Source organism: Crocodylus porosus, unplaced genomic scaffold (assembly GCF_001723895.1).
Source record: "Crocodylus porosus isolate Cpor-Errol unplaced genomic scaffold, CroPor_comp1, whole genome shotgun sequence".
Lineage (NCBI taxonomy): Eukaryota > Metazoa > Chordata > Crocodylia > Crocodylidae > Crocodylus > Crocodylus porosus.
The window spans coordinates 101,556,664-101,574,800 of NW_017728886.1; the positions used below are offsets into that span (position 1 = coordinate 101,556,664).

The 18,137-nt window shown below is 40.6% G+C and overlaps 1 protein-coding gene across 1 annotated transcript in view; it reads right to left on the reverse strand.

Annotated features, from left to right (window-relative positions):
* Positions 1-383: 383 nt before the first annotated feature.
* The window catches only part of ERP44 (endoplasmic reticulum protein 44), a 108,353-nt gene continuing 90,599 nt past the window's right edge, over positions 384-18,137 (reverse strand). The window contains exons 10-12 of the mRNA XM_019539903.1: positions 13,910-14,051; positions 7,974-8,076; positions 384-976 (exon numbers count right to left, since the gene is read on the reverse strand). Coding sequence (XP_019395448.1) covers positions 875-976; positions 7,974-8,076; positions 13,910-14,051 — 347 coding nt within the window. The 3' untranslated portion in view covers positions 384-874. The remainder of the gene's footprint in view (positions 977-7,973; positions 8,077-13,909; positions 14,052-18,137) is intronic.

The window sequence follows — 18,137 nt, forward strand, 5'->3', positions numbered from 1 at the left end:
GCTGCATAAGACAAAGGCACATGGTGAAAAAAACAAATGATTAAACAACAAATGCTGGATAGTCCCTAAGTGAGCATCATGCCACACAGTGAATGCAGAAGGGGTCATATGCAGGTGAAAAAAGATTTGATGTGGTCTTTAATTACATAGTCTCCACATATAGGCACAGGGAGGCTAAATTAAGGGTGCATAAGCCAGCCTAATTTTATCATACTGCTACTGAGTCAGGCATTGCAACCATAGTATTTTTTAACACTACTTTGTAGGTAAAATACATTAAGGACTCAAGATCAGAGGAATGTAATATCGACACCATAAAAATATCAAAGTGGAAAAAAATGGAGATATCTGAACACCTGTTAACAGGAAAGCACACCACAACATTCTGTAAAACTTTAATTTATTCCCTTCCCAAGTATCCAGAATACGAGCTCTTAATTATGAGAAAAATGTGACAATGAAACAGAGTACCAGGATAGCTGTTCACATGAAGAGGAAGAAATAAAAGCACATACTACCAGATTACACAGAAAAAAAAAAATCAGAAGTCCTACTTAGAGAGTGCAAGTTAACAGCATGTCTCTGGCAATGATACTTTCATTTGAATTAGAAAAGTTTTACAGAACGGAGTTAGATCAAAAGTCTAGATGGGTCTCTGATATTTTATTATAGCATTAGGAACAAGCCATTTGAAAGATGCTGTACAGAATGACCCACCAAACAAATGTATTTACAAGCCCAGGGAGCAAAAAAATTATTTTTCAGTTTATCCAAAATAAAAATACACATAGAATTATGAAAATATAGGTTTACTATTTCCACCACACAAGTCAATGCTGCTGCTTGAAAAGGCTTGCAAGATTAGTTCAAGTTTTTAAAGTTCATCTTTTTCCCTCAATAATGTGTACCTATGTTCACTGGGTGCTAACTTCTGGAAAGAACTCTCTGGTGGACTGCTTGCTACATCTTGATTTGGCTGAAACAGAACAAAAAGTAAAGTTAGTCTTTGGCTTCACTCATAATTAGCTACTGCCTACATCAAGAAAACAACAGGAACAATTAGTCTGCTTAGCTTGGCAATTTACAAAATTTTAGGAATAAATATTTTGGGAATAAAACATCTCTTCCCTGATGTTGCTCATTAGGACAGCATCCATCCCCATATATATGCTCTAATATATATCCTTTTAACAACTACCAAACATCACAATGGATAACACATTTATAGCCTTATAAACATGTCCCACCCATGCCTCTGCCTGTTCAGTACATAAGATTTATTATGACAGTAAATAAAAAATGTTAACTTTGATCTCAAATATCAACATGCACTTGTGTGGGACCTGTGCATCAGTTAACTGCATGGTTATTTTCCTGTGTGGAAGAAGGTGGTCATAGTGGTGATCTAATTAGTTTTCTCTCACAATATGTAACAGGCAGGAAAGGATTATTTTATAGAGAACTCGTATATGCAGCATCATCCACTTAGCTATATTGCTTCTTGGATAAGAGCTGAGAGATGGGGATGTATGTTTTGTCCCCAGCTGCACCACATACTATGCACATACACTCTCATGTAAAATTGGAAAGATGATACCCGAAGCCTTACTCCAAAGAGCAGTTATTAACAGTAGATGAGATATAAACACTTAGTTATCTGAACTTAGTTACGGATGTTTAATGTATGGAAGGAGATGACTGAAGACTGGCATTCTGAAAGGGAAAGAAGGAAGAATGTGGAATATGGACCATGTGTGCCCAAGTGTGGAATACATGCTATGTACCCAGTAGTACCCAGTTTTTTGGCTAGGGTGTTGCACATAGCTAAGATTGCTGTCACAAGAAAGAGTACATGTGCACATATTTAATTTCCTAGGTATTGTTTAATGTTTAAGAGGGACAGGAGATTGGGTTGGAAAGATGGTTCTGATAATTGCGTCACAAATGCAGCTAGCGATGAAGACTATCTATCTTTGTGCATACAATTTTTCAAATCCACAGCTTCATAAAATCATAGTTGCCCATATGAAAGTGTGTTGGCCACCTGTCACTGCACCTATGTTCAGTTATGAGAAACAGCAGCAGAAACAGGACTGTTCCTTCTGAAATATTTTTATTTCACTGTTGTACCAGGTCCACTTGAGATTACCTACTAATTGCTATGCTGGTAGGCAGTATTTAAAAACTAATCACTTGAAAAAGACTGTGGTAAGTTTTACAGAGGCACACAACCCTAACCTTGTGAACTTCTACGCTGAAAAACAACCTTTCTGTAGAGACAAACAGAAGTTTACACCACATCTGAAGCCAGATAACTCCATCACGCGCCCGCGCGCACACACACACACACTGAAGTGCCATGTCATGTAAAGACCCATACACATCTGTCTACTGTACTTGATATATTCTTAGAGGAAGAATGGAGAAGAGAGTAAGACCACAGCACCAAGCACTGGGGCTATGGCAGACAGGTGGGAGCTAACAAGGAGCAAAGAGCATTATGGTCCAGCCAAGCTCATCCCCAGATGACCATCCCTGTGGAGGAGCAGTATCCAGCTCATGGCTTGCAAGCAATATTCTACCTGAAAGACCACCTGATAGCACTTGCAGCCTCAAGAAATTACAAGGTTGAAACAGGTTGACAGGAGCAAAGAAAGGTGTCAACTTGCAGTGTTACTAGCTCAGTACGCCTATGAGCCACTGAAGGCTGAGGACTACTGGCAAAGCATTAATTTTTTGAGTTGTGGGTTGGATTACTAAGCACCAACACTAACACCTTTGTTGCTGTAAATTAGAAAAGTGTAAGTGTCAATATACTTAATAATTTCTAATAACTACAATTAACATCCTGAGCAACATCAACCTATGTGCCTTAACCACAAAGCTAACATAGACTCCTCTCTCTGTAGAGATAGCTCCTTTTCATTTCATGTCAAGATACAGCCACCCCAATGAACACAGCCACCTCAAACACATAACCTAAATTCCAACCTTGGGCCTTATGTACAAATGACTGATCTATTACTACATACACGTGTATGCTATTTATCTGAAGTCAGCAGAGGTGAGTTGCAGCTTTGTGTTTAGCATGATCCACAGGGCTACTGGGCATATATGCACTGGGGCATCTGCATATTGGAAGAAAAAGCAGCTTCCTGTGGTGAGAAAGATCTTCATTTTTGAGATGGAATGTAAGTTGTTACTGGTGACTTCGTTAGTGTTTGGTCATTTCCTTGGCAGGAAACGAACTTAAGTAACCTTACCTGTTAATTAGAAGGGAGAAAAACTAAGAAAATTCAGTGGTGATAATCTATACAAATATACTTTCTGCATCTATATCAATATATTGATATAGGTATAGATATATCTACATCTGTATATTTCTATACTAGTGAATTGCCCATCAAGAATGATTTGGGGGGGGGGGGGAACTTGCTAACCCTACCCTCCTCCGCACACCACCACTGCCTCCCAAGAGCAGGGGGGGAGGGGGCGAAGCTTGCCTCACCATCCCCTCCATCAGCATCCCGTGCCACCACCACTTCCAAGGAGCAGGGCTGCTGGCCTTGCCTCCCCGCTCTGTCCCACTGTCATGGTGGCACGCTGCCGCCTCCTATCCATAATGCTTTTGGAGCACTCTGATTGGTTGTTTCAGTAACCAGAGTGGTCCAAGAGTGGTATGGACAGACAGACAGACAGACAGACTAAGCCCTTTATTATCTTAGAATATATATGCATATATGCTTATTAATATACTTCATTAATATTTACAAATATATAACTAATGAAGAGTCTGTGAAAGCAGAGTGGCTCATACAAAATTATATGTATATGCATATACAGCAGCATCTGGTGCATTGCAGTGACAGATAATCACCCAGTATACAACACTGCCAGGGAGTTTATCTGTAATGAAGCGCTTTGTGGGAAGCTAGCTGAAGTTGGCTAAAATTTTTCTCGTCCTGTCTGGGAAGTTGGGTATTATGGGTAATTCCTAGTATACAAGTAAATACTGTAAAACCAACCCCATACAGCTGGTTTATGTCCAAATATGCAGATAATAGATGACACACAAGACCATGGCTTGAATTCATTTTCAGTGCAGCTTCTAGAAGAGTGCAATAATTTTACCACCAGACTATTTTCTACTGTATTCACGTGTGTCCAAAACAAGAATCTGCCCTCCTCCCAATTAACACTTGTGTACTGGCCCGGAGCTTGGCAGCTCACCTCTGGCAAGCCAGGGGAGGTAGCAGGGGATGCAAAAGGTCGGAGTCTGGCCCCCTGCTGCTTTCCCTGCCACAGCGGTGGTGGGGGGGATGAATTTAAGATGACCCTCCCCAAAAATTAGATTCTATGCATGAAAAATGACAATAAATGTATAATTTCCCATGTAGAGAGTCTAGTTATTGTGGGGGGGGGAGGGGTCATCTTACATTCAAAGTTGTCTTGGAGTCAGGTAAATATTCTTTTCAATGTCTGACTTTTCAAGTACATATGCTTCCACTTTAATCAACATACTAATAGCAAAAAACTAAGATATGGGATTGGAAATGGAAAAACCAACAGGTTTCATTTACTACTTATTGCATCTTGCTTTGATGTTTGTAATAGCCATCAAATAAAACTTATTAGCCCCCTGCCCCCCCCCACAATTGAGCAAAACCACAAGACAATGGTAGACAAGTTTCAGATGAGCAAATACCGCCTGTGTAAGGGGTGCTCAGAAGGTATCTAAACTGATCTATTTAAGCAGATTTCCCAGAACAAGCTACCACTGTTTTGATGTTTGCTAGCAGCACTTTTCTTCCTCTAGAATTTGCATGAGAACACGTCAGTGTCAGTCACCAAAAAATATGAAAGTGGAGATTAGAAATCAGAGCAGTAAACAAGCGCCTCCATAAGACCGACCTTGCTGTAGAATAAATTTATAAGGCCATGATGGCAACAGTAGAAAATGATGCCACTTCATATGCCACAGTTTAAAACAAAATAAAATAGGCAGCTCAGTATAAGTAAAAGGAATATCAGTATTCAGAATAATTCAGTCAGGGAACCATAAGAGGCCATGACTACTCAATTGGGACAGTCCCAGAAGATCACTATCAAGGCACAGAACTCATTGAACATCAACAGCTAGTTCATGCCGTCCTCAGTGAAGACCTACGCATGAGACAAGGACTAGCAAAGTGGCTGCCCAGATTGAGTGCTGCTCAGACAAGAATTGTGGGGTTGGTTTCCATCGCTCGATTGGACCAAGCACAGAGCCAACAGGGGGAACTGTACTGAAAAAAACAAATTAATGAAAAAGGTGTTTCTTCCTTGTCTGGCTAGAAGTTTTCTATACACCCTTTGCTTCTAACCTGAAACTGTGCAAGAATTTAGGAGACAAAAACATACTCGTAAGCCAACCCAAACACTTTTGGGAAGTGCTGTTGAATCTCTAGTGGTGTATGCTATACTGTATTAACCCTAATACAAGAGGAGAATGTGCTCAGTAACAAAAATCAAATACAAAGTTTATTAAACACAACCTAACACTGAGCATAGCTAGAAAACACAGAGGCTACAACAATCAAACATTCTCATTAAAACTTATCAGAATAGGTTAGCACAGCCTGTCTAAATAGATGACAATGCCCAGTGCATGCAGTCTGCCTCAGCCCCAATTCTTTTTAATGTCATGGTGAGCCCCTACAAGGCATATATTTTGACTTCTTTTCACTCCCACACCTGAGTTGCACCTTTCTTTCCCATTCCCAATGATTCCTGTTTCTTCACCAGCTTTAAATGTCAGAAAGACTTCACCAAATGGGGCCCCAAACAGTTCACCCAGAATCCCTCTCACCCCCTCTCTGAGCCAGCGATTAGTGTGGCTCTGCCCCTCATGTGGAAGAGCTGCCCTGCACCAAATCTGCATATACATTTTTGGAGGATTCCCAGGACTCATAACTGGAACTGGGTTTTCTTGTCACGAGCAAGGGGCTAATTAGCACACGCACCTCTGTGGGGGGGGAAGGGAGTGGGGGTGGTATCTGAAATATATGCACACACTGAGCAATACTGAGCTGTGGGATCACCATGACCTCAGAGCTCGAGTAAATACACTGTATTTGAGTAAATACGGTGTACACAATGTGCCATTCATATACAGGTTTCTCTCGCTTTATGCTGTACATGCATTCCTGGAAAATGGTGCATAACTTGAATTCGCATAAAGGGAACCCACTTTACAATGTAACAAATAGGGATACGTTCCAAGACCTCGACTGTACTGACCCCCAGACCCACTTCTGCAAGACAATTTTGGTACTCACCGACAGCAGACAGTACACACAGGGCACTATCATAATGGGGATGGGAACTTCAGAAACATGCATCTTAGACAATAAGCGAGGAGCGCAGATCCACACAGGAGACTATATTTTGATGCATGCCACTCCTGTAATGCACTGCACAAAGCAGTTGACTGTGGGCTTCTACACTGGTCACATAAAGAGTGAATTTATCTTGCATATAATGAATTTTTGGTATAAAAAGGGTCTTTGCATAAGAGTGAATGTGCACATACAGAACCCACAAAGTGAGGGAAACCTGTATGCAAAACTCATGGTATACACTGGGACACTGTTTCAAGGACTGTCTCGGTTTTTGTTTGCTTTGTTTAATTTTTTAGCTTTTTTTGTTTTTAAAGAATAGCTCTACTAGGGCCACACCATTTAGTATCAATCCTAACTCAAGGTCGTATTATGTCTCTTACAAAGTTCCAACGGTGTCAATCAGTAATATTTAGCTGAAACAATTTTATTTAGTGCCTGCAACTCCAAGCTTCTTTTTCACTGCTGGCTAGGTGATCTCCTTGAAACCTCCTGATCTTGGGTGTTCGGCACAGCATTCCTAAACAATGACTCCCTAATCATTTCCCAAGGGAGGGATGCTTTTTTACCTACAATTTATCCTTATACTGCTGCCAAAATGTTTTAGACCTACTGAGGACTTGGTCCCTTTCCTCACAGCCATGACATTTTCCCTTAAACCTTTCTACTGAAAAAGTTACTGCTTTTTTTCACGTTGCTCATCACCCTTTTTAGGAAATAAGACCAGCAGCAACCAAGCCATTTCACAGCATGTGTAAAAGCTGTTGTGTGATATCCATCACTGAAAACCCTGAGCTGCAGTATACACTGCATCAATCTACATAAAAGATCTGAAAGATGCTCATATCTTGTCTTATATTGGTGAAAGATTCTCAGTCCACCACAGCCTGTAAATCTGATCCACAGCAGACCTGGAAGGACTGAAAAGCAGAAGCCTGCAGAAAGCCAGTCAAGTGCTTCAGATGAACATCTGTGACCCAAGTGGTATAATGTCACTTTATTTCAGATTATTATAAATGGAATTTAAGCTACCATAAATAGCAGCTAATATTTCATCTGGTGCGGCGCAGCATTCTAGCTGCATAACCCACCCAGAACCGTTTCCTGGTGGGACAAATCAGACCAGCCTTGAACCTACTCTGGCACAGTTGTTAGCTTTCTTGGGGTCCCAGCATTTTACAGTGGAAGGCACTGTAGCAGCCTCTGAGATGTGCCAGGCTCTGCTCTGGTGAACTTCAGAACAGAGCCTTTAGATACCACTTCTCATATATAACACAGAAATTCAACAGATACAATAGAAAGGGAAAGGAAGATCTTGGGGCTAGAGCACAGACCTACACATCCGGTTCCCTTGTAGCACTGCCACATACAGTACTTTCTTTCAAATGCAAGTAAATTACCTAATCATTCTGTTCATTAATATTTCCATATGTCACAAGATCATTCTGAGGGCTAACACCTAAAACCAGTTGAGAGCTATCTTAAAGACGACTCTAAACTATAAGTACCAACACCACCAAACAAACTTACGTTCAAGCTGAAAAAAAGTTTTGATCAAGTGACCAGATATAAATCCATAAACTGCTGTCAACCTACCTGACCAGGTGCTACATCAGTTGGATCAGGGCCATGATGAAATTCTCGGTGCAATTTTCCAGAGTGCAAATCTAGTACAAACTGTTTCAGTTTACCTGGAATACTGAAATGAAAACAAAAATCTCAAACATATGAAAAAAATTCAGTAATTTCGATCAGAAAAGTATATTGCTTTGAGTGGCCTACATGTCTCTTGTCCACCACAGTATATTCACTTCAAGTGGTTAATATATGGTAGAAAACCAAATGGACATTAGGTTTGTGCTAAACTATCCTACTAGTTTCTTTTTCTTCTCAACTCTCTCCTGAGGGCACAGCAAGTATTTCTTTCCTTCAATAACTCCCACAGAGTTGTACTAACCAATAACTTCATTGTATACTCACTGCAGCTCCCCACTAACTACAATGCAGCAGAGAACAGCAGGTTCCAAATGCACAGTTTACAAATACAAATCACCATCAGGTAGCAGTATTGACAAAATGTCTTTGAAAGGTTCTCCAGTGTCAGAGTAATTGCATATACACCAGAGATGAAGTCTGGGGGTTAGCAATTTAAATTTAATCTGAGATCATCTACTGTCACCCACAGCAAAGTGTTAAACTACATCAGCCAGTTCTATCTATGAAAAGTCAAATGTGCTTAAATTGCTTAGAGTGAACACATGGTCTCATAAGAGGTGAAGATTAGATTTTAAAACTATAAATCTGAGCCTCAAATATACTAAAAAAAAACAATTTGTGAGCACAGTAGGGTAGTAGTACTGTTGTAGCTATGTCAGTTTAGGGAACATGGAAGAAGCAAGATTTGCTTGGCAGCATCCTGGATCAGCTACTCAATTGGGAGAGGTGTTGTACAAGCTCTTGAGTACAAGGTGCTCCTCCTCAGATCTAAGAAGGAAGCAGATACAGCCTAAGCTAAATGCTAAGTAGAATAAGTACTTTGTTGAACCCCATTACATAAGTGAAAGTGATCATTTAAGAAGGGAAGTTAGCAGAAGTAGTTCACACCAAGTAAAGAGCAGCTGAAATAGATATATCTTATGTAAGAGAATAAGACCATTGAACAAAAAAGGACCATTAATCTGTGGAGAACAGAGGTGTTAGCAGAAAAGCATGTGAATTGTAATGAGCTATAAAACTATTCTGTGTTTTTGATGTGCAATGAAGTTATAAATTTTTGTTCCCTGGCCCATCTTTTGATGGCATTGAGCAGATTTCCCTTAAGCACAAGGATTGTGAGGTCAAAGAGGTAGTAGTGGCTATTTTGTGAAAAGTATTTTGCCACCACTGACAGACTGTTCTTCATCATTTTTCTGTGAGAGTTCATTCTGGAGCACAGAGGCAGTTTATTTTCACCAGCATAGTTTCTGTGAAGCCCCTGGGTGCATCAGATGAGATATTTCACAGTTTTGTTAGGTGTGTGCAGGATTCATGGACTCTGATGGTTTTACTATGAGATGTATTGACCATGATAATATTAGAGTTGTGCTGTCAGGTTTTGCTTTTGTTGTTTAGTTTGTTTTGCCCGGAGAAGAGGGTTTGTTTTTGATGATGGGTCTGATAAGACTGGAGGGGGCAGTGATGGTGTTTGAAGATACAAGCCTCTTCAAGTATAGGATGTAATTTTTTAATTTATGAATAGTGAGACTTATAGTGGATACACTTTGAGCGCTTAAAGATGGATGAAATGTGCTGTATAAAGAGTGCTATATAAAGATCTAGATACCCTCATTTGTTATTACTATTGTGCACTTTTAGCATCACACTAGTTCTCTAGATACCACAGCAAAGTTCAGGAATCCACTTTATTAAGTGATGCACAAATGCACAGAAGGGCAGGCCCTACTGTGAAAAAAAGTGCATTATTTTATGGGCAACGTTGGCTAGCACAGAATGTCTTCTGCCAAACTAGAAAAAAATCACTTATCTGGAAAACTGCCTATTAGAGCTGTTGAGCAAAAAGCTATTGGGTACAAGAGCTTCAGAAATTTGACTGGAACAATTCAATTTATACAATCCACTGTGCAAACAATCCCGAATTCTGTCACAATTGGATGGTAAATTTTAAATCTGGACAGCTTACCATTGGACACAGGCAAGTGTTTAACCGTATTAATGTGACTTCTTATCTAATTGATCATGTTCTTAAGTGACTTCTTATCTAAACTGCATTCTTTAAATGAATATATACATGCTATACATAAACAACTGTGGCAAATATAAGTTAATTGCCCAGTTAACTTCTGTAAATCATACCACAGACTAGTGAATCGCCATATTTGGGAACATGATCACTTTTATAATTGTGACGGCTCAGGACATTATCAAGTGAGATGACTCCACTATTTTTATTTGCTTTTGCACCTTGCTCAAGTGAATGCAAATTTCAACAAAAACTGAATTTCTGGACATTTAATAACTGAAATTTTATCATATTCTCTTTACGTCTCAGTTTTTCTGAACATTAAGAATGTGAGAGCAGACCTTTAGCTGGTTTAAATCGTCATAGATCCACTGAAACCAATATACAATTTACAAAGCTTAAAAAAAAAAAAAATCTGCTTGGAGTTCACATCCCTTTCAACACCATCAAAGAAAGGTTTGAAACAAAACCCCTCATTTAGAGAGTTTCTGCCAGTGTCTCATGAATTATTGCAAATGTTGTAGTGAGCCAGCTCTCAAAGGATTTTTGGTTTGGATCTATGAAGTCACAGAAACCTTGCATGTGCAATCCAAAAGTTTCAGTGATTAAATGCAACTGAGATGGCAGGGGACTGCAGTTTACCCTTATTTTTACCTGTGAAATGGGTCTATAATAAAGTTTGAAGACTAAACTGCACGCTTGTTAAATGCTACACCAGTGTGCATCAGTCAGCACCCAGACAGATTAACTAGCACATCAAAAGGCACTGCGAGGGTTTGACAGTTAGCTATTTAGACTGGAAGGCTAGTCAGTGAGTATGATACTTAACCGAAGAGGTCAACCTACTAAGGATTTCTCTTTTTAAGGAGTGAAGCTTATCTTTAGCACATCCACCACCAAGGAGAGGAAAGTATCACATGGGTACTCGCTCATCGCTCAGTTGGAGAAGCAGAAATTTAAAACAACTCAGCCAGTTCTAAAGCCTTGATAAAAAGCAAGGCTACTTGGTAGAGCCAGAGTATTGCAGCATGTCAATGGACTGGTTCGTTACAAGTCACCCAATCTCAAACCTGAATAGGGAAAAAGCGTTTCAGTATAGGGAAGACACTGGTAATCAACCAGGAAGAATCTGTGAGATCAAAGTTGAGAAGGTGGCCAGATAGCCAGAATCATTCAAAATAACAGGGGAGGACTGAAGACCCCCAAGGGGAAGTTGGGTACAAATCCTGCAGACTCTGTCCTGTAACCCAGAGGCCTATGCATGTGGACAGATCTTGGATTTTAAAAAAGGGGGTGCCGATGGTGCGACACCATCACACATAACACAATTTTCTTCAGTTAAAAAAATTAGAAGCTTTACTAATATGCTAAAGGCCAAGGGCTATATTATTTAGTTTAAGATCAAGCCAAAAAAAATAAAAATAAATTTATTAAAATGTGCACTAATTTATTAGGTTATATATAAAGTTTGCAAAACACAAGCTAAGCAAAAATACTAGTCCTGTAGTCATTATGGTGTAATACACATCTCTTGTTCAGACTAACAAAACAAAGTCTAGCTTTCTTAAGTGTCTCAACAGTCCCTTCAATACGTCAGTGTCAGTCCTTTTTACACCTGAGTTAATGTTACCAATCCAAAATTAAGATTTTTACCTAGAGCTAGAAAATAGACGGTAGAGTTGTGAAACAGAAGAGAAACATTACCAAGAATGCCTAACAAACAGCAAATTTGCAGAAGAAAGTGTAGTTTAAATAGTGGAACATCAATACAATTCAAAAGGAAAAAGGGTTGTTAACACCTGTGGAGTGAAGAAAGATTTGCAGCATTCAGGTAAATTATAGTGAGCCAGGACGCCACCTGACCTGCTCAGTGCTGTCTGACTAGAAATGCCACTGCCAGGCAGTTGGTTTAAGCTTTGGGTGGAGCAAGAATCAAAGGTGGATGCAACAGCACCCCCCGTACACCCTGATATCAGATCCTGCCTGTGAGGGCACTCTGCAGTCCTTGGACTGCTGAGCCAGATCCTTAACAGTACTCAGAGCTGGAACCAGACAGGCTCAGAAGAGGTTAATCGAAAGCTGAGCCTAATGCTGGAACCACGAAGCTGGAATGCTTGGGATCAATGGGAACCTATACATGAGCATGGAGGCTGCTCCAACGCACTGGAATTCCAATGCATTGGAACAGACTCAGTTAATCGTGTCTGCTGGACTGTGGCAATTACCGTGCTCCAGCAGCATCCTATATCTCATGTATTAGTGTCCCTGAGCTTGAAAATGGCAGTTGAATCACTTGAACGACAGCTCATCGAATGAGCTTTAGTTCAAGTGCACCCACCACCATTTTTAAGCACAGGGATGCTGATACACGAGACATGGTGGTGCTTTAATTAGAGCGGCTCCCAGAGCTGCTCTAATCAAAGTGCCACCCCCCCCATCCCTGGAGCACGTGCTTGAATCGCTGCAGTTTTCAGCAGTTTCCTCAGAGGGTATGAAGTCTTAAAACTCAGTGGGAGGTGAGGATGCAAGTCCCCTTTCAGAGCCCTGCAATGGAGATCTCTCTCTGAAACAGTGCTGAGAACTGTAGTCCCAAAGGTCCTACAGGAGCCAAGGCCATAAATGGTCTCACTGATGAAACAGTGTTACAGGGGACAGGGTACCAAGTTGCATCAGGATTGGAAGCAGATCCCACGCATCTGCACAAGAGACAGATACGCTCCCTGATCTCACATTACACGAAAAGATCTGCATATGAAGCATTTCCTGGAAACATGGGATTCCTACAGGCACCTGGAATGTCTCAGAGAGGCAGGTATGGCACCCTTGCAAAAAAGGCGTGTCCTTTATATTGGGGAAAAGGCCAGTCCCAGCTTTCTCTTCCCCAGTTAAAGAGTAGGAATAGATTCTGGGGTGGGAGGGGGAAAGAGATGGGTGAGAGGGATACAATACCCCAAAGATTGTCACCACATGGGGGAGACTAAGTTGTATAGACAGGGAGACTACAATAAACTGATACATATTTTTCTTTAAATACACAAAAAAGAAAGAAAAAAAACATAATGAGAATATACCTATCCAGCTTTTCAGCTTCAACTGTAGGCCTTGAATTATGAGCCAGTTTTCTGCCTTGAGTGAATTGTTGAAAAAGAACAGAGAAAGCAGGAAGTGTGGGCTGTCTATTATCCCTTGCCATACAGCCACCCAAAAAGTCCCCAAGTCCTGATCCTCCAACCCCCCACCCTATTGACTTACCTGTATCCAGCTGCCAGGGCTGCTCCCACCAACCTGCCTGGCTGTATGCTGGGAACGTGTATGCTCCCCTGCCTCCAATCATCCTTCCCTGCTCCCCCATAGCCCTAAGCAGTCCCTTGCAGGCTGGAAGACTGCCAGCTTGCCAGGGGAAATTGGCAGTTTCCTGTGTTTTTCTCCATTAAAGGGGAAAATCCATGATTTTCTCTTTTAAAGGATAATACACACATTTTTCCATAGTGAACAGAAAACCCGGATCCCTGTTTATGGCATATCCTCAGTTTATGGTCTCCTGACCTGGAAATAGTTTAACCAGAGCCAAAAGTAATGTGCTAGAACCACCACGATGTAGTTCTGTGGACAGACAGTCCAACTAAAAGTTCTAACCTTGTATCATACTCATCTCAAATTCAGCTCACTCCTTTGCACACCTATCTCAAATAATTCCCTCATTCCTTGTCATGTTACTGCCAGTATTTAAACAATTTATTTTTGTTTTTCCCAACGAGGCATAATATGCAAAAGAAAGAAAATATATACTCACGACAAGTCATTGAAGTCTGGAAAGACGTACATGTGCCTAAAACTGTCAATAGCAACAACAGGACAGTCTGCTGGAGTCTTTTGAATATGTAGAAGTGGGTGTCTGAATTTGTCACAGTCAGCATGTAGAAAATTTATTGTACCTTGAAGTGAACATATACATCAAATATAATTCAATTTTTGACTGTACAAATGTTAAAGGTTTTGGAAAACTTAATAAAAACAAACATTGGTTAATATTACAGCCAACCATGAATTTAGGGAGGCAAACATTAAAAAAAAAAAATCACAACGTTTCCTGAATAGTTTTGGCTATACTATCATCTAGGTTAAAAACCAACGTCCTGTTCTACCCATTATGCCATACACAACTTACAAAACTCATACGGGGTAGAGCACGTTTGAGTCTAAAAAAACAGCGATTCTAATAAACATCAAAGTGAAAAGCCCATGCAGATGCCATGATCCCACGTGCTTGGTAGTCACCAGCCACCGCACAGCAACCAAGCAGTGTAGCACACATGCATGCATGTGGACTCAATTCCAATAATTGGCAGAAAATAAATTTGTACACAAAGAGTGCAGTTTCAGATGCTGATGTTGATTCTATTAAGCATGGCTCTAATAAAGCACTGGAAAATGCCTCCAGTACAATGCTTTGGCCTTTAGCTGTTGATGGCAATATGCAGCTGATTTTATTAAGCACAACCTTAATGACCAGGTGTACATTTTAGTATCTATGGTTACAGGCATACAGATTATCTATGGTTTAGATAATCTATGGTTATAAACTGCACTGATTTCAAATGATACCAATATAATCTGTTGCAATGTTACTTTATACCTGCACGCTTTGATAGAAATATAACTATAGCAAACCCTTTACAACTTTAACCCCGTTTCATTTAGGTTTAAAATTATAGTGATTAACTCATATCACTATGGCTAGGAAAAGATGGTGCATTTGTCCTTGGACAAGTTGTGCCTGTGTTTATCCAGAAACAGAAATATTCCAGGATTGACATACATATATATTACCTTTTTAGTCAGGATATAGTGAGCAGCCAAATACACTACTGTTTTTCTGTCATTGATTCAATGATACAATCCCAGGATAACCATACAGATGTACTTTGCAATGTCTTGGGATAAACTGCTAGTACTTCTTACGCCATGAACCTTTTTAGGATTTAACCCAGGAAAATGGACATGGACATCAGAATGATTACACTTTGTCACAGGATAAAATGGTTTGTCCCATGATAGATATGATGTCTGTTTGTAGCATATAAGATTGTGCAGAGGTAACAGTTAAATTGTAACAGATGCTGCACTTCCAAGTGACAGCTCCCCTCTCCTTTTAAAGTAGCTAAAATCACATTTGTCCATACTTTTGAGTAGTACTTAATGGAATCCTTTTCCTCTGTACTCAAGTTTCTGAAAAGCAATTAAGAGAAATTGTGGGTAGGTTCCCTTCACCACTTCTTCTGATTCAGTCACAAGGCTAGGATTAAGCAATGAAGGCATGTTACAGAAGTAATTGTTTTTCAGCAGCGAAAGCAGTATAGAATAGGACTGCATTTCAGTGTTTAGGATGTGACCCTTAGTTTTTATACCCTACAGATCTGACCTATATTAATTCTTACATAAAATGTTATTTTCGAAAGTAACCGCTCTTACTATTTTATATGCTTATTTCTGTTGTGCCCAAAAGAGATAGCAAGGCTCAGGGCCTCCTTGTGCTGAGACCTATATAGAAACATCTGTGATGTTTGTTTTGAAGAGCTTTAAACTTAGAACGTTGTATGATTTAGCACGTAAAATGTCCCCAGATAAAACCTTGATTTTGGAAGACAGAAAATAGGAAAAAGATTTTCCCAGTTTCATGGCTGACTATGTGACAGAGTAAGCCTCCTGGAAACAGAGACTATCTAGGTAGTGTGGCATCAGGAACTTCCGGGTGTTGCACACTGTCCTTGTGATGCCACATTTCCTGGACTTTCTGTGCTTCCAGGAGGACTTACCTCTAAAGTCACACAAAGTTAAGCCCCAGACCCTTACAAAGGGGCAGTGGCAAGACTATTCCTTCTTTATCATAAGTACTTCTTTATATGAAGTTCCTGTAAATAAAGTGCTGTTTCCACATCACAGTCCTCACTGAATTACTATCAACAGCTTACTTGCTGTTTTGGGCTCACTCAATAGCTATGGTTGTGCAAGGGTTACACACAGGACTTTAAGCCCATCAGTTTGCTGAGCAGACACAAACAGTAGCCACCTTGGCAGCTGCATGCCATGCATAGCGTCTCCAGAAGTGCTTTAAAAAAAAAAAAAACACACCAAATTTTGGGGGGCTGATTTTGAAGTATGCATTGTATGTGAATTCTGGGGGGGCTGATTCTTTAAATATACTGTATTTTCTCACATACAATGCATAGCTTTGCCTACTTATCACATTTGCTGAACTTTAATGAATAAAATGTTAAGAACCCAATAAAAGTGACAAGACAAGGCAATAATACTTACCCTTTTCGCTTATTAGTTGTCGCGCAACTTCCTGCTGGAATCTTTCTAAACTCTCCAAGTCATCTTTCATGTGGAAAAGTATGAGAAAAGGCAAGCCTTCTTCTGTTAATTCCTGCATAGAGAAAGCCATCTGATTTCCTGCAAGCCCAGCAAACACTTAAGCAGTTCTAATATATAATTTTTAACTACACTGAGTTTCTTAGTTAAAGCCAGCTGAAGGAATAGGATTGCTAAAACTTAGGGTGAGCTTCTTGATGCTTATGTTTTACCTCCCTCCCTCCTCACCCTCTGCCCTTCCATGCCACTCCTTACCCCACCTCCCTCCCCCACAAATCAAATGGAGTACACGTGCTTAAGGTGGAAACTAGCTAAAAAAACACATTGGTATTTATAAGCAATAAAAAAGTAATTGGAGTGTTCAATTCCTCCTGTGTTCATGAAATCAGGATTTCTTTATTCTCTGCAAGTAAGAAATATCTGATTCAATGACCAACTTCTCCTACCTAGAATAGCCTACAAAAACCCCATAACTCTGATTAGCTGCTCAGGATAAAAGGGGTATCAGAATACTTAAGTATGACGTATTTCTTAGCATGTAAACTAGACAGTAATATTTTACTAGTGGTCGACTTTTGGAGGCATTTCAAGATACTAATCTTTCAAGCCTCCCACATAGCCTGGGACTAACTTAACTATGTTGATGAGATGTAGATAGTTTTCAGATGAGACATCTTTGTGAACTCTTCCTGTTTATCTGATGGTGAAGCTCTCTATAGATGGTATGGCACTCGCTTCCAGAATTGCTAGATCATTCAAAACTTATCTAGCTTACTGTTCCTTGCATTTAGAGATAGGGAAATAATCTCTCTCTGTCCAAAACTGCAAGAACATAATCTGTGCTTACAAAATTACATTTTCAAAGCAGTATAGTAAGACTAATTTATAGTGCATTGTCCACTTACTTATTCATCTTACATGACTTGATCAATGAGGCTTCCAGTAGCTTTTTAGGAAACTTTCACTTGTCTAGATTTCCTTGTTAGAGAACATTTCCCAAGATTCATCATCCCATTCTACATAGTTATACCCTATAGACCAGGGGTGGGCAATTATTTGGGCTGGAGAGCCACTTAGAGAGTTTTGGTGAGCTATTGCGGGCTGGGTCAGCGTCCTCCTCTTTGCCCTGCAACAGCTCACCAAAACACCCCACATAGCTCTGTCCCAAGCTTGGCTGGGTGGATAGGATGGGGCTGCAGGCACGTGGAGAGTGGCATCTGTGAGTGGGACAGGTGGACGGGGTGAGGCCAGGATCATGACATGGTGACAGTGCAGGGTTGGGACCTGGGCAGAGCCACAATCTGCTCCCTGCACTCCCCCGTTATGGGTGCCAGTTCTACAGGCAGGGGCATGCAGAGAGTGGGACAGCTCTGCCCTGGGCGAGGGGCCCCCTACTGTCATCAGGAACGTGGCTCAGGTTATGTCTGGAACTGGTGCCCACAACCAACTTATTTTCCTAAATGGCCCAACAGCCCCAGGTCTGATTCCAAACCCAGGGCTGTCCCGACAATCAGGTGACTGTAAGAACAGGTCTGTTCTGTCCTGCTCTCCAGGATCTGTACCAGCGCCAGGTCTGGTTCCAGACCCAGGGCTGACTGGGACTGTTGCTGACAATCAAATGATTGTCCCCATCAGCCCCAGGTCTG